Source organism: Pongo abelii, chromosome X, assembly GCF_028885655.2.
Source record: "Pongo abelii isolate AG06213 chromosome X, NHGRI_mPonAbe1-v2.0_pri, whole genome shotgun sequence".
NCBI lineage: Eukaryota > Metazoa > Chordata > Mammalia > Primates > Hominidae > Pongo > Pongo abelii.
Window position 1 is genome coordinate 11,195,519 of NC_072008.2, and position 13,890 is coordinate 11,209,408.

A 13,890-nucleotide genomic window follows, 5' to 3' on the forward strand; every position below is an offset into this window, starting at 1 on the left:
TGGCATGGGAAGGACAAAGGAAGGACAGGTGAAGCTTCATGTAGGAGGTAAAATGTCAAGATTGACCTTGGAGGAGGTGAAACCACTGAGGAAGCTTATGAATACATGAATTCATGAGGGACACAATTCCATAAAGAAGGGTTTTATTAACGTCTTGAGCAAGGACACTGCTTTATAATTAAATGACTCCAAAATGTGACCATGGTTTAGAGGACAACAAAATGAAAATTATAATTTGGTATGTTTGTTTAAACATGGAATCACAAACTCAAAATGACATCATAGTTGTGCAAATTTCTACTCCTGCTGAAACTGACTTCCAATGAATTCAGTGAGCAGCACTGCACCCCAGAGGGTGGTCTACTAGAATTTCATCCTGCCTCCAGAGGAAACCAATAGGCAGTTTGCTGTGATGTCCTGCCACAGAAGGGCCACCTACCATGAACAGGGCTTCATAATTTTCAATCATCTTTTGCACAACAGCGATGATGGCCGTGCTCTCCTCAGCCCGGGCTGAACTCTGGACTGAGAATTCTTTGTCTGATGACTTCTGCTTGTGCAGCAGGTTGGGTCCAAATATGGTGGCTAAGTTTAGAGATGTCATTTTATTCCCAGTGACCTATGAGAGAACAGAACACAAAGACTGTTGTTATGTTTGCCTTTCAAAATACTGGGTGATTCAACAATCAATGAAACCTTTTACTCTCCATATATATTTTTTTTTTATCCTGCAAGGATGCCATCATCTCTATCAGAATCCATGCCATGGAGGGCATCATTATTTTCCTTTTGCTTTAATATCTTGGATTGAAGCTCATAGTTCAGTGATCATCTCAATAGCATATTGAATAAAAATTTGCAACTCTAAGTCGTTTATTGTAAAATGGGTACTATATAAAATTTCTATCCTGTTTGCACTTAAGAAATATTGACACCCATCCATCCATCTATCCATTTCTCCATCCATCCCTTCATTCATCAACCCATAATCTCACCACTGATCCATCCACTCAGCACCTATCACAGGCTGAGCATTTTTCATATATTGTAATTATTTTAAAATTTTTCCAGCAATGATTACAACATAGTCCTTATTTTAAAGGGCTCTCATTCTAGGGAGGAAATAAACCTATCACTTACAGGTAATGAGTACAAAGTATAAAGCTCTCAACTCCGAAGGCCCCAGGGTCACTACCACAGAGGCGGAAGCATTTGCACAAACTCTCAAAAGAAGAATAGAGTTTGCTAGGCTGAAAAGCAAAGGATCTGGGGTAGGGGGTAATTTTACAATGGAGAAAGCACCACACATGCAAAGACAGAAACATCTAAAATACGTCATGGAGCCCCAGGAAGCTCAGTGTGGTAGGGAGTTCTGCAGGAAAGGCAGGCAAGGGCCAGGTGAGATGATCTTCGTGTGTCAGACCAAGGAATTCAAACTGTGATCTAAGGGCAAGAGGATTCTGAACAGAGCAGAATGGAAATGGAATCTGCATTTCAGGAAGAGCAATCTATGGAACCAGGGGATGGGGGATGCAAGGAAGTAAGACTACCTGGGACATACCACAACAGTCTAGGCCACAGCAACTAGTGTCTGAACTAGGAAGGAAGAAGTAGGGATGAAGAGCAGCTTCCAAAGTTATGGAGGGGGTGAGGAGGATAATGCAGAGGGTAAGGATCTTGTGTTTTAACAAATGAAAAAATGGAAGGACAGTTAAGTGAGGAACATGAAGGGCTGAAAAGGGGTTCCTGGAGACTCCAGCACCCTTAAGGAGCAGCTGATGAAGGAGGCCAATAATGGGTGAGAAGTTAGAATAAAAGAAACCTGTGTCCAAGAAGAAATGACAGGGGAGTTTCAAGTGAGTTATCAACTGTGGCAGAGGGTCATCGAGATGTGACCCTTCCCTCCAGCACGGACTCTCTGATGGTTCTGATGTCCCAGCTAAGAGTCATGTCAGTGGTGTGGCAGGAATGAGCCACAGTTGCAGAAGTGGAAACAGTGAATGTAGACACTTTCTTCAAAAGATATCACAGAAAAGGAAGAAGAAGAAATGTAGGAGGAGCTAAAGGGGAGTACGGGGTGAAGGAAGGGAACTATTTTTTGCTTGAAGTATAAAAAATTATTCACATTCAATATATTAATAATTAGAAAGTACAGGTAAGCCAAAAGAAAAAAAAATGCCCATAATTTCACCACTGCCAAGAATCAGCCATTCCTATGCCTTCCTGTGCACATATATACATGTATACCTGATATTTTCTTCTTTAAAACTGAGATCACATCCATATATTATTTTGTAACTTGCTTACTGTCTCTTAACAACATGCTACAATAATCTTTCCACTACAAAAAAAAAAAAATCCTGTCTTCAGTCTTCATTGGCCCCTAGAATCCCAATGCATGAATAAACCATGATGTTTTTTAGCCACAGTCAACTGATAGGCATTGATGTCGTCTTGAATTTTCTGTTATTATAAGCAATGGTACAAAAAATATCCTTGAAAAGATATTTTGTGAGCTTGGGTGAGCACTTTTTAGGAGTAAATTCCTACAAGTTGAAATGTTGTAATAAGGAATATGAACATTTTTAAAGGTTTGGGAATTTTTTTCTACTTGTCTCTTTTTTTCAGGTGAAAATACTATGCTGGGATTGCAGGGCAGGGCAGCCACCAGCTCATGACTCCACAGGATGAGAGTGGGGTTCAGAGGGCTTTGTTTCAGCTGTTCATCGGGACTCCTGAATTCAATGCTGGGCACCCAGGTGTTTCTCAAAAGCTATGTAGATCTTCCCAGGCAAAAGATCCCGAACAAGCAGACGCAGTTCCCATACTTATCCTGACCCTCAACTGATATTGACAACAGAAATAAAAATTCACATAGACCAGTGGTTCTCAACCAGGAGCAATTTTACCCCACAGGGGACATGCGACCATGTCTAGAGATAATTCTGGTTGTCACAACTGTGGGTTGAGGGTAGGGGTGCTCCTGGCATCTAGTGGGCTGAGGCCAGGGGTGCTGTTCCACATCCTGTAATGCACAGGACAGACAGACATAATATTTTCTCTTTGATATGTGCAAACAGATGATCTGGTATCTCACAGCAAAGAATGATCTGGTATTACATGTCACTAGTGTCGAGGTAGAGAAACCCTAGCCTAGAGAAACTTACTCAGACTCTCCCGTTCACCTGAAATAATTTGTATTATTTTTAGAAGGCAAGGCTGTTTTCAGGTGAATGATTGGCCTCCAAGGGATATCATTTCATGTGATAAACACTGACAATTTGAAAGAAAGTGCCCTTTATGTAGGATCGTTCAATCATTTTTCTTTGTTTTATTTCATTGGTAAGTTTTTTATTTCATTGACAAGTTTTCATTTAATTTTTCTTTTCCTGGAAATTCATGGTTAAGGTGAAAATCAAATATGTGTCATTTTCAAATTCCTCCCTTTAGAACTCAGAGGTATTTGGAGTGTTTCCCCTTACCCCTTTAAAGTCATATTAGGGTTTTCTCATTTTTTTAAAAAAACATTAACAAATGGAAGATTTTGTTTTCTTTTAAAAGAATGTTTCATACAAGAACAATCTAGAGCTCTGTTTCCGCTCTTTCCTTCTCCTGTTGCTATTCTGGGAATGGAATACAACCCATCTGTAAAACTGCACACAGATTCCAGCTGCAGACCAAGCTGCTGGGGTTTGTTAACACTTTTGGGGTTTCTTTTATTTTATTGTTTTTTAACATGGAAAGAAGACTTGCTCCCAGGCAACATCCACCTTTTCTCCATGTGTTTCAGCATATATTTATATATATACTATACGGCTGTGTCTAGGTAATACAATGTACACTCGAGCCAGGCCATTACTTCGTTTTTTAATTAGCTAGCAATTCAAGAAAACTTTTATCTTCACTAAATGAACATCCTAGATCATTTCTAAGCTTCATATGAATAGCTCATATCTGTTAAAAGTCTAGTATGTACAGGTACCAGGCTAGGGGCTTTCCACTGGCCTTTTCAATTCTTTCTTACTATAAGCTTAAGAAACAGCTGCTGCTGTTGCCCCTATTTTATAGATGAGGGAAGTGATGCCCAAAGCTCAGAGCCAGGAGATGGTATAGAAAGAAGCGAAGCTGGTGGCCCCACTCTAGGCAGCCCTACTCTCTTCATCCCATTGCTACATCTCTTCCTGTTTCCTCTTGCTTGGGAGACCCAGCCATGGCATGGGGAAATGGGAAAATGAGCTTTAAAACAGGGCTGAACGAGGGTGAGGGGAGACACATGTGGGTCTTGCTAAGTTCCAAAGCCAACCTACCATTTCCTAGAGGCATGTACCTCCTCAAAGATCAGTAATCATGGCCCTACATTGGTGGTTTGTAACTTCTTTTTTGCCTCATAGACCCTTTGAGAACTCAATGCCAGCTATGGACTCTCACCAAACAAGTGCATATTCACACCACATTTTCCATGCAGTGCCAGGGGGTTCTTGAACTCTGAAAAACCACTGCTCAGGAGGTTTCAATTTTGTTCCTGCTATATTCTTTCTTGAAGAAATGCAATATTTCTTACACTTGGGAATTTCTCTTTTCCCTAAGGAGCAAAGCAAATAGCAAACTAAACAAAATAGAAGAAAACAAAACAAACACAAGATAGCAAAACACCACAATTCAATAAAATACTGCTATTTTTTCCCAAAAAAGCACTGATTGACTGGTCAACAATTTTTCTCATGCCCTTCTTTTAGACATCTTTAAGATCTCACCAGTGAATGATGCATTGAATTTTAAGCACATATCAAAGAGAAAATATTATGTTCATTTTGTAGATGAGGAAGCTAAGACCACCCCCCATCCCAACTCTGTTTTCCTTCCTCCTCCTCTCTTTCATAAAGACAAGTTATGCAGCAAGGTGCTGGCAGAACCTGTGTGAGCTTTCAAGCTTCTTTACAATCTGCTTCAGGTTTCATCTATGTTGCAATCCCCCCAAACAACACCCTAACAGATAATACATACTAGAAAAATAGGGAAGAGAAGAAGTTGAAAAATGTTGGGTTTTGACCATATTTTACAATTTGGTATTTAGCTTTACTCCAGTCTGCCCATTCCATATTCTCTACCTGCTCATGCCAAATCAACTAAAAAATAATAAATAACTCCTCTCTTGATCCTCTCCCTCTACCCTTGACTTCTAACAGAAGGGGTTTCGCTAACTCCCATCCCACTGCTGTGCTTATGTGGTCCATGTACTCAATCCCTACACACCCTTTGATGTGCATCTTAAATTCAACCTCCTCCATGAAGCCATTCCTAACTTTTCTGGCCCATGCTCATCACTTCTCTGAACGTCTGCAATGACTCTGCAGTGCATTCCCTAATTCTATATTGCCTTGTGTCCTCACCTCCTCCACCTCTTAGATGCCATTGTATCCTGAGGCCAGTCACTAGAAAATCTCTGAGCAATAGTCATTGGTTTACAGGAAACTAGGGTAGATGCTCAGGACATGCATGATTCAAATCCCAAGGCCATTCTTATTTATTTATTTATTTATTTATTTATTTATTTATTTTTGAGATGGAGTCTTGCTCTGTCTCCCAGGCTGGTGTGCAGTGGCGTGATCTCGGCGCACTGCAAGCTCCGCCTTCCGGGTTCACACCATTCTCCTGCCGCAGCCTCCTGAGTTGCTGGGACTACAGGCACCCACCACCATGCCCGGCTAATATTTTTTGTATTTTTTTTAGTAGAGACAGGGTTTTACCATGTTAGCCAGGATGGTCTCGATCTCCTGACCTCGTGATCCGCCCACCTCGGCCTCCCAAAGTGCTGGGATTACAGGCGTGAGCCACCGCGCCTGGCCTACCAAAGCCATTCTTACATGGAAATGTTTATAATAGGAATTGCTGTTGTCCATATTACTATTGATACAAAAGCCTCCTAACTCACTCTCCCTTTGTCTCTAGCCAATCTACAACGTGGATTATATCACTCATTAGTTGAATCCTTCCAAGGATTCACAGCTTAAAAGAATCAACCACCTGCCCTGCACAGAGATATTCAGCAATTTATGAACATGGCCCAATTTCTCATTGTCTCCCTCAGTACTTCACTACTCCGTAGCCTTTACTACAGTTCACAATGGCTGTGAGAGCTGCCTGCTCTCCTGTCACTGCTAACGATTTCCTTATATTTCTTTATATTTTCTTTATATTTTAGAATATTAAAATATATATTAAATATATTTTCTTTATATTTCCTTATATTTCTTTCTTTCCTTATATTTCTCCTGCTGCTTTAATCTTTGGCTATTAGTCTTTCATTCTGACGCAATGTTCAGGTCAAGAGTGTCTAGAAACCCTTGTAAACCCTGGCTTCCTTTTACAACTTCACTGTCACCAGGATAATTCCATATTCCTTACAGTAAACTAGGTCTCTCAACCACTCTTCAAGGCTGGTTGAAGAATTTTCATTCCTCAAGTTCAGATGAGGAGACCCAGGTATAGGAAGGTTAATAGATTTTTCCAACAACACATGGTCAGTGAATTAAAGAGCTATCAAGCGCTCTCAACCAGGGGTGATTTTGAACCCTTCTCCTCAGGGGAGACCTGGAAATGTTTGGAGATATATTTGGTTGTCACAACTTGGTGGGAGAGGAGATGTACTGCTACTGGCATCTAGTGGGAAGAGGCCAGGGATGCTGCTAAACATCCTACAATGCACAGGACAGCCCCATGACAAAGAATTCCTAGCTCCAAATATCAATTGTGCAGAGGCTGAGAAACCCTGACCTAGACCCCAGTACATTTTTTTTTCTTCTAATTCCTATTCTGTACTTCTTTTCTCTTAGACTGGCTCAGGTTCTATGCACAGCTTGGACTTTGCTAGTAAGGGGACCAACCCGACCCATTAACCAGTATAACGACATTGCCCTTCTTCAAGATCTTTTTCTATCATCCACTGGGATACTGTCCTAATAACTCTGCAAATCTACAGCGACTATGGGGTCCATGGCACCTCCCCTAGAGTTGTGAAATGCACTAATATGCCACTCGTACAACCTTAAGTGGAAGCTCTCTGTGGGTTGCTAGGTAAGTTACTTAGCTCCCCTGGCCCTAAGTTTTCACTTCTGAAACATGGAGACGGTGATATCTCTTTTGCCTGTTAAGAGGATTTGCATATATATATGTATATATATATGTCCCCTAGCACAAAGCCAGCTCATGGAAGGAGAGACATAAATGGTAGCTAATATTCCAGCATGCTGTTTCATTTACACCTATCCAAGAATATTTTCTTCTTTTTGGCATAGGCAATGGAGACTTGTTCAGCAACTGAATGGAAAGAATGTCTGAAAATGATTCTAAAAGGGCAATAATGAGTTCAATTGAAACTTTTGCTTTCATCAATGCCTTCTTAATTACCTGAGACCCAATTTTCTCCTTCTCACATAGTACTTAAGAAATGTCAGAGAAGTAACTGAAGTACCTTTAAACACAGAGCTCTGCTTTCCCCCAGCAATTAGGCAGATCATGCTATAGCTTCTGTTATAACTGTAGTTGATAGAGGCTGGCATCCAAATGAGTAATAAAACTACTTAACAATTATGAGAATTATAGTATGCCCATCAAAGAGCTGTGTATGCTGAAATAAGGTGTCAGTGCCATATTATGAAACCTGAAGCCATCTGGGGCTTCACTAATTATAACTGCTATAGAGATAAATGGCTAAGTCAGTAGAGTTCCATTCTCACACCCATAAGGAGGAGGACGAGAAGAAATGCAGAATTGCCTTTCTGGATTAGAGTGAAAAAAATTATACATAACCACGTTCTTTGGGAAAGAAATTTGACAAACACAGAACTGAAGCCACAATGCAGCTGAGCTTTGTTTAACAAGAAATTACAAAAAAGTTTCTGTGGTTAAGTAAGTTTGGAATGCCTCTGGCCCCTTCTTATTGATTTACAGTGCATGTTAGCTTATTAAGGAGTCTAAAACCTCCTCAGGAATCCGAGGTCAGGGAAAGGTATAACTGCATGGTATCAAAGAGGAAAGGGGGTGTCTTTTGTTAAGGTGAAGATTAAATACGTTGCCTATTAGTAAGCAACTTGAAATTGAAGCCAGCATCTCATTTGTCCAACGGTGAAACAAACAAAAAAAATCTTGAAATATATGAGTGTAACCAAAGAGAACCAGAACCCAAGATCTTAGATTTGGTGGGGGGGCACACTGGGGCCTGAGTGGGGATCAGATCCAACAAGAACATTTCTAAAGAGTCTGTGGGACTATGTACAACCTGCTTTGAGCAGTTGATACCATGTGACATCAAGACACAATGGCAATGGTCAGCAGATCAGACCTAGTTTCCTCCACACCTGGTTTGGAAGCAGGACTGACCCTCCCTTGCATCGAGCAAGTCCCCGTTTTGGGGGGAGGGTTTAAGAAAGGAAAGGATCCCTCAAAAGGGAGATACTAGACTTCTTGCTTATAGTGCAGATGGGAGCTCCAGGGACAAACTGGAAGAATAAAGAGGTGACATCATATTTGGGCGCCAAGTTATAGAAGCAGGTAAAATCAATTATAACAATCTCTTCCCACCCCCATCATTCCACTTTTACATGGTTGCAAGCACTTCTGTAGTTCATTGTTTTTCTTCTTTACAAACGGAAGTTCAGAGTCTTGAGTAAAGCCTCATCATGGAAAATGACAGCCTCATTTGGAAGCATACTTGAAACATATAAGGAGGCTCATGGCCCATGCACTTTTAGGAACTGTCCCTCTAGAGAAGGTCCTGCATTAGTCTCTTCCTACAGAGACAGCTAGGTTGGAGAAGGGGAGACGTCATTACCTCCAGGCAAAATGGCCATTTTGGTGGTATGCCCTTTTAAAATAGGGGAGAGGAAGAGTCACAGCGTCTATGGCAGCAAAGGCGTCTTACCTCTTGCCCATCTTTGCTGATGTTGTCATCAGCATGCCTGGCCACGATGGAGAGGAACTGTAGGAGGCGGTGGAGGGTGTCGCAGTTGCAGGGAGGTAGAAGGTATATGAGGAGCTGCAAGGTGCCCAGCTGTTCCTCCGGCTCCAACACTAAGCAAGGCAAAAAGAGGTACTCAAATAAAAGGGGAGCCCATACTATTCAGGCACAGAGGAAAGGCCTCCTCTCAATTGTCTCAAGAAAGGGATTATCAAGGCAATTCCCATTTCATGCCTTCACTCATTTGCCCATTGCTTTAGCAATTTACCAGCAAGATTCTATGAAAGATATAAAGCCAAATTAGACCTGGAGAAGTGTAATACCTAGAAAAATAACTGTAATCCAGGTTAAAAAAAAAAAGGTAACTCAATTTCCCTTACTTTCTTCTCCCCCCTTCCCTGGCATTATTCATCACCTAGTTTAAGGATTTCAGTCTTCCATTTTTGGTAAATATCTATTAACAATGGCTGAAAATTGGTGAACATTCTGAAATTTGAGTTTATAATGGATTTAAGGCTCTTTTCTGTTGAGCAATTCACAAGGGACAGATATTTTATTGGCAATAACCAAGATACAGCAAAGACGATGTCTTCTCTCCCTGTTGTGATCCTATTTGAATTGCAGCATTGGAGGAAGAAATGTATGGAGGTTGACCCAGGTTTGGCCTATCTCTCCTCTACCTCCTCCTTTTTTTCTTCTTCATGGGATCTGTAGCTACAGCCCAGAAGCAGCTATGTTGAAAGCCCTGGCACTGGGCTATGGCATCTTGCTTCCCCTGGAGTGTTGCTGCCCTCCTTTCTCACTCTGTATTCTCGTGGTTCCCTCCTTCTTCATACCAGAAACACAAACTCATTTTTAGGCACAGACTCAATGTGAACTCTTGTTGGTACTCTAAGCACTAACTCATAGCACTTTCTACTGTTCTTGGGTTATTTGAAAGCACCTCAAATTCTTCTTGGCTATTTCCATTTGTTTTATTGCAACTTTCTTCTTGTTAATTATTCCCAGGGTAAATCTGAGAAATTCCCCCAAGTAGCTCACTCTTTAGAGGTTGATAAATAAGGACAAAAAGTTATCAGGAAACATATGCATAAAGTTATGATGAATGAGTTGGACATCTTAGTATTCCAGGGCCACTTTCCCACATATGGCTGTATTACGCACAGAGAGTGTTGATGAAAGCTGTGTACAGCTCCCTGGTAAGAAGGGGGTCCGGCATGTCCCTCAGGAACTCTTTCAGCAAGGCTGCCACATCATGAACACTGTGCTCCTCCTCCAGAGAGACATCAATCCCACGGTCAAATTCCTCACGTAACTGGAAAAACAATGGTTCAAGTGGCAGTCACATAACACCATACCTCAATGTGCAGTGCCCAGCAGGAGAAGTGCTGTGACACGTAGCATCTGGAATTAAGACTGCACAGACCCCAAGAAGGGGAAGCAAACAACATCCTCACCTTGATCTGCCAAGTTTACACAGTCCAGCTATGAATATGTGTGTGTGTGTGTGTGTATACATATACATGTATGTGTATGAGTATACCTATACATACATACCTGTATGTGTATGAGTATACCTATACATACATACCTGTATGTGTATGAGTATACCTATACATACATACCTGTATGTGTATGAGTATACCTATACATACATACCTGTATGTGTATGAGTATACCTATACATACGTATCTGTATGTGTATGAGTATACCTATACATACGTATCTGTATGTGTATGAGTATACCTATACATACGTATCTGTATGTGTATGAGTATACCTATACATACGTATCTGTATGTGTATGAGTATACCTATACATACGTATCTGTATGTGTATGAGTATACCTATACATACGTATCTGTATGTGTATGAGTATACCTATACATACGTATCTGTATGTGTATGAGTATACCTATACATACGTATCTGTATGTGTATGAGTATACCTATACATACGTATCTGTATGTGTATGAGTATACCTATACATACGTATCTGTATGTGTATGAGTATACCTATACATACGTATCTGTATGTGTATGAGTATACCTATACATACGTATCTGTATGTGTATGAGTATACCTATACATACGTATCTGTATGTGTATGAGTATACCTATACATACGTATCTGTATGTGTATGAGTATACCTATACATACGTATCTGTATGTGTATGAGTATACCTATACATACGTATCTGTATGTGTATGAGTATACCTATACATACGTATCTGTATGTGTATGAGTATACCTATACATACGTATCTGTATGTGTATGAGTATACCTATACATACGTATCTGTATGTGTATGAGTATACCTATACATACGTATCTGTATGTGTATGAGTATACCTATACATACGTATCTGTATGTGTATGAGTATACATATACACATATATACATATATGTATATATATGAGTATACATATATACATATATGCATATGTATATATGAGTATACATATATACGTATATATATGAGTATACATATATACGTATATATATGAGTATACATATATACGTATATATATGATGTATATACATCATATATACGTATATATGTATACATATATATATAAGCATTATTAAATAAAACTATCTGTGGATTTATTGTTAATGATATATGCAGAAGGGCTTGGTAATGACAACCAGGTTAGGAGGAACACCTAAGAGGTAGAAGACAATGTAGGTCAACTATAAATGTGGGAGGGAGGAATTAATCTATTACACAGCATTTCTGTGTGTCACCAATCCTGCCATGTTTGAATGTTGAAATTTTACTGAGTCACTCAATAAGAAAGCAAAGAGATTTTTTTTCTGCAAAAATGAAATTAAGAGCCCTGATAATACATTTATGACTAAGACTTAAAAGATGATAATAACTAAATAAAAGCTGTCTTATATTTGTCAAAGTAGTCTTATTAACAATTACCAGAAGGATTCCCTGCCTTAATCATTATACTAGGTCTATTATCACTTACAGCAGCAAGAAAACACAGTAGCAAGAGAGTAATAACTCCACACCCTACTTTTATCTCTAGCAGCTCAACTTTTCTTACGCATTGTTCTCTGCTGTAGAAATAATTATGTAACTTCATAAACCTACACTATGCAACAAACTTCTCTAAGAGTTCATTTGTTTTCAATCTTTCATCCATCCATTCATTCAACAAAGATTACTACACATTCCCTGTTACAGGCCCACAAAATACACTAGTGAATAAAAAGGCAAAGTCCCTTTAGAGAAACAAGGTGATAAGCAGGCAATCCCACAAATAATTCACTCTTAACATTGTGGCTAGTGATCTAAGGGAAAAGTGCAGGGTGCTAAGGGGTCATATAACAAAGTAAAATGATGAGTGAGTTAGGGCATATTTCATACTTGAAATCTACTTCTAAGTAAACACTAATTATATTTTTATTGGGTAATCCTTAAATACAACTCCATGCAAAGGTTTCCCCTTTAATGGATCCAGATATAACTGATGAGTAATTTCTGGCACTTGCTACCTGTCCACCTGATGAGAATGAATACCCATCACTGTCCTGAACTACTAATTGATTCCAGACAACATGCCATCAGCGTGTGTCAGGCAGCCAAAACAAAGAAGGCTTCCACTGGCACTCCTCCAACTTGTGATCATTCAAACACACCATGCTTCTTTTCCGAGTATACGTGCATGCAGAAAGAATGGAACATGCAAAGAATTTGGCCTATGAAGTTAATGTGTGATCTTGAATTATGTTTCTTAATCTCTGTAAGCCTTGACAGAAGTGGGTCAAAGAGGCTACTCTCACAGCTGGTTGGCAGATTCAGTGAGATAATATTTGTAAAAATATTCTGCAATTCTGCACAGAAATATTACTGTACTACCTTCCTGCAAGTTCTGTTGTGAAACATTAAATGTTGATCCATTTAATGTTTCTTGTGTAACTATTAAGAATAAAAACCGACCAACCAATCAGAAAACATATTTCTGTTGAAAGCTTTTTTGTCTTGACAAAAAAGATAGATGAGGTATTTATTTAAATTACTTTCAATAATATGAACAAATATCATTTCTTCAGCTTCTTTCAACTAAAATTTATTTTCATTTGAATTCATTTTTGAGTTGCTGAGTTCCTTATTTCCTTCCATTGAAAACAACAGGAAGAAAATAATGCTTTAATTTTCCTTCACCAACAAATGAACTCTTTTCTCAAAGGATGGTTTGCCTTTTATGAAGCCATCATAAACACAAATACCTGCCTCATCACAGGAACCTATTGTTGAAGATCTAATATCAAACTTCAGTTGCAGGAATGTTGCACAGGGCCGAAGGAAACAAAGGAGCACAGTCTCTATGTGAAAAGCAAACTGGGGGTCAATGGTTCTATGGAAACTTCATAAGAATTATTTATTTTTGATAAAGTAAAGCTATAAATATAGCATCTTATGTGAAGGGAATGTTAATGGCATTTTTCATATCACATTTTAGTAAAAGCGGGTGCTACATACAACTTTATATCATTTATTGATTGGTCACTCTGAATTTCCTGCTTTTGCAATTTTCAATAAGATGTTTATAAGTTAGTTTTGTTTGGTTGCACATGGCACCGATACATCCAGACATTTTGCTTTCAAGTGTTTGATCCTAACTGTAACAACATTTCTGAGTTGTTGCCTTTTACCTCCTGGAATTCAATTATAATAGCTTGGAGGGTAAAAAAAAAAAAGATAACCAAAATGGAATTTGCATAAACTTGAACTTTGCAAAAGGTAATTCAATTGAAAGTCATCTGAAACAAAATATAATCTTTACTTTTCACTTACTTGTCTCACTCTCTTTTTTGAGCTTCCAACTCGGAATATCCCCACTGTCTGGAGGCCTGCAAATAAGCAAACAAAATCAACAGTCTTGTTTCATGGCTTGAGACTCTGGAGAA

General features: G+C 39.3%; 1 protein-coding gene across 3 annotated transcripts in view; it reads right to left on the reverse strand.

The window, feature by feature from the left end:
• The window catches only part of ARHGAP6 (Rho GTPase activating protein 6), a 541,363-nt gene that overhangs the window by 30,384 nt on the left and 497,089 nt on the right, over nt 1-13,890 (reverse strand). For all 3 annotated transcript variants that reach the window (XM_002831374.5, XM_054544332.2, XM_054544331.2), the window contains exons 6-9: nt 13,778-13,833; nt 10,121-10,271; nt 8,921-9,069; nt 440-619 (exon numbers count right to left, since the gene is read on the reverse strand). In XM_002831374.5, the coding sequence (XP_002831420.2) occupies nt 440-619; nt 8,921-9,069; nt 10,121-10,271; nt 13,778-13,833 (536 nt within the window). The remainder of the gene's footprint in view (nt 1-439; nt 620-8,920; nt 9,070-10,120; nt 10,272-13,777; nt 13,834-13,890) is intronic.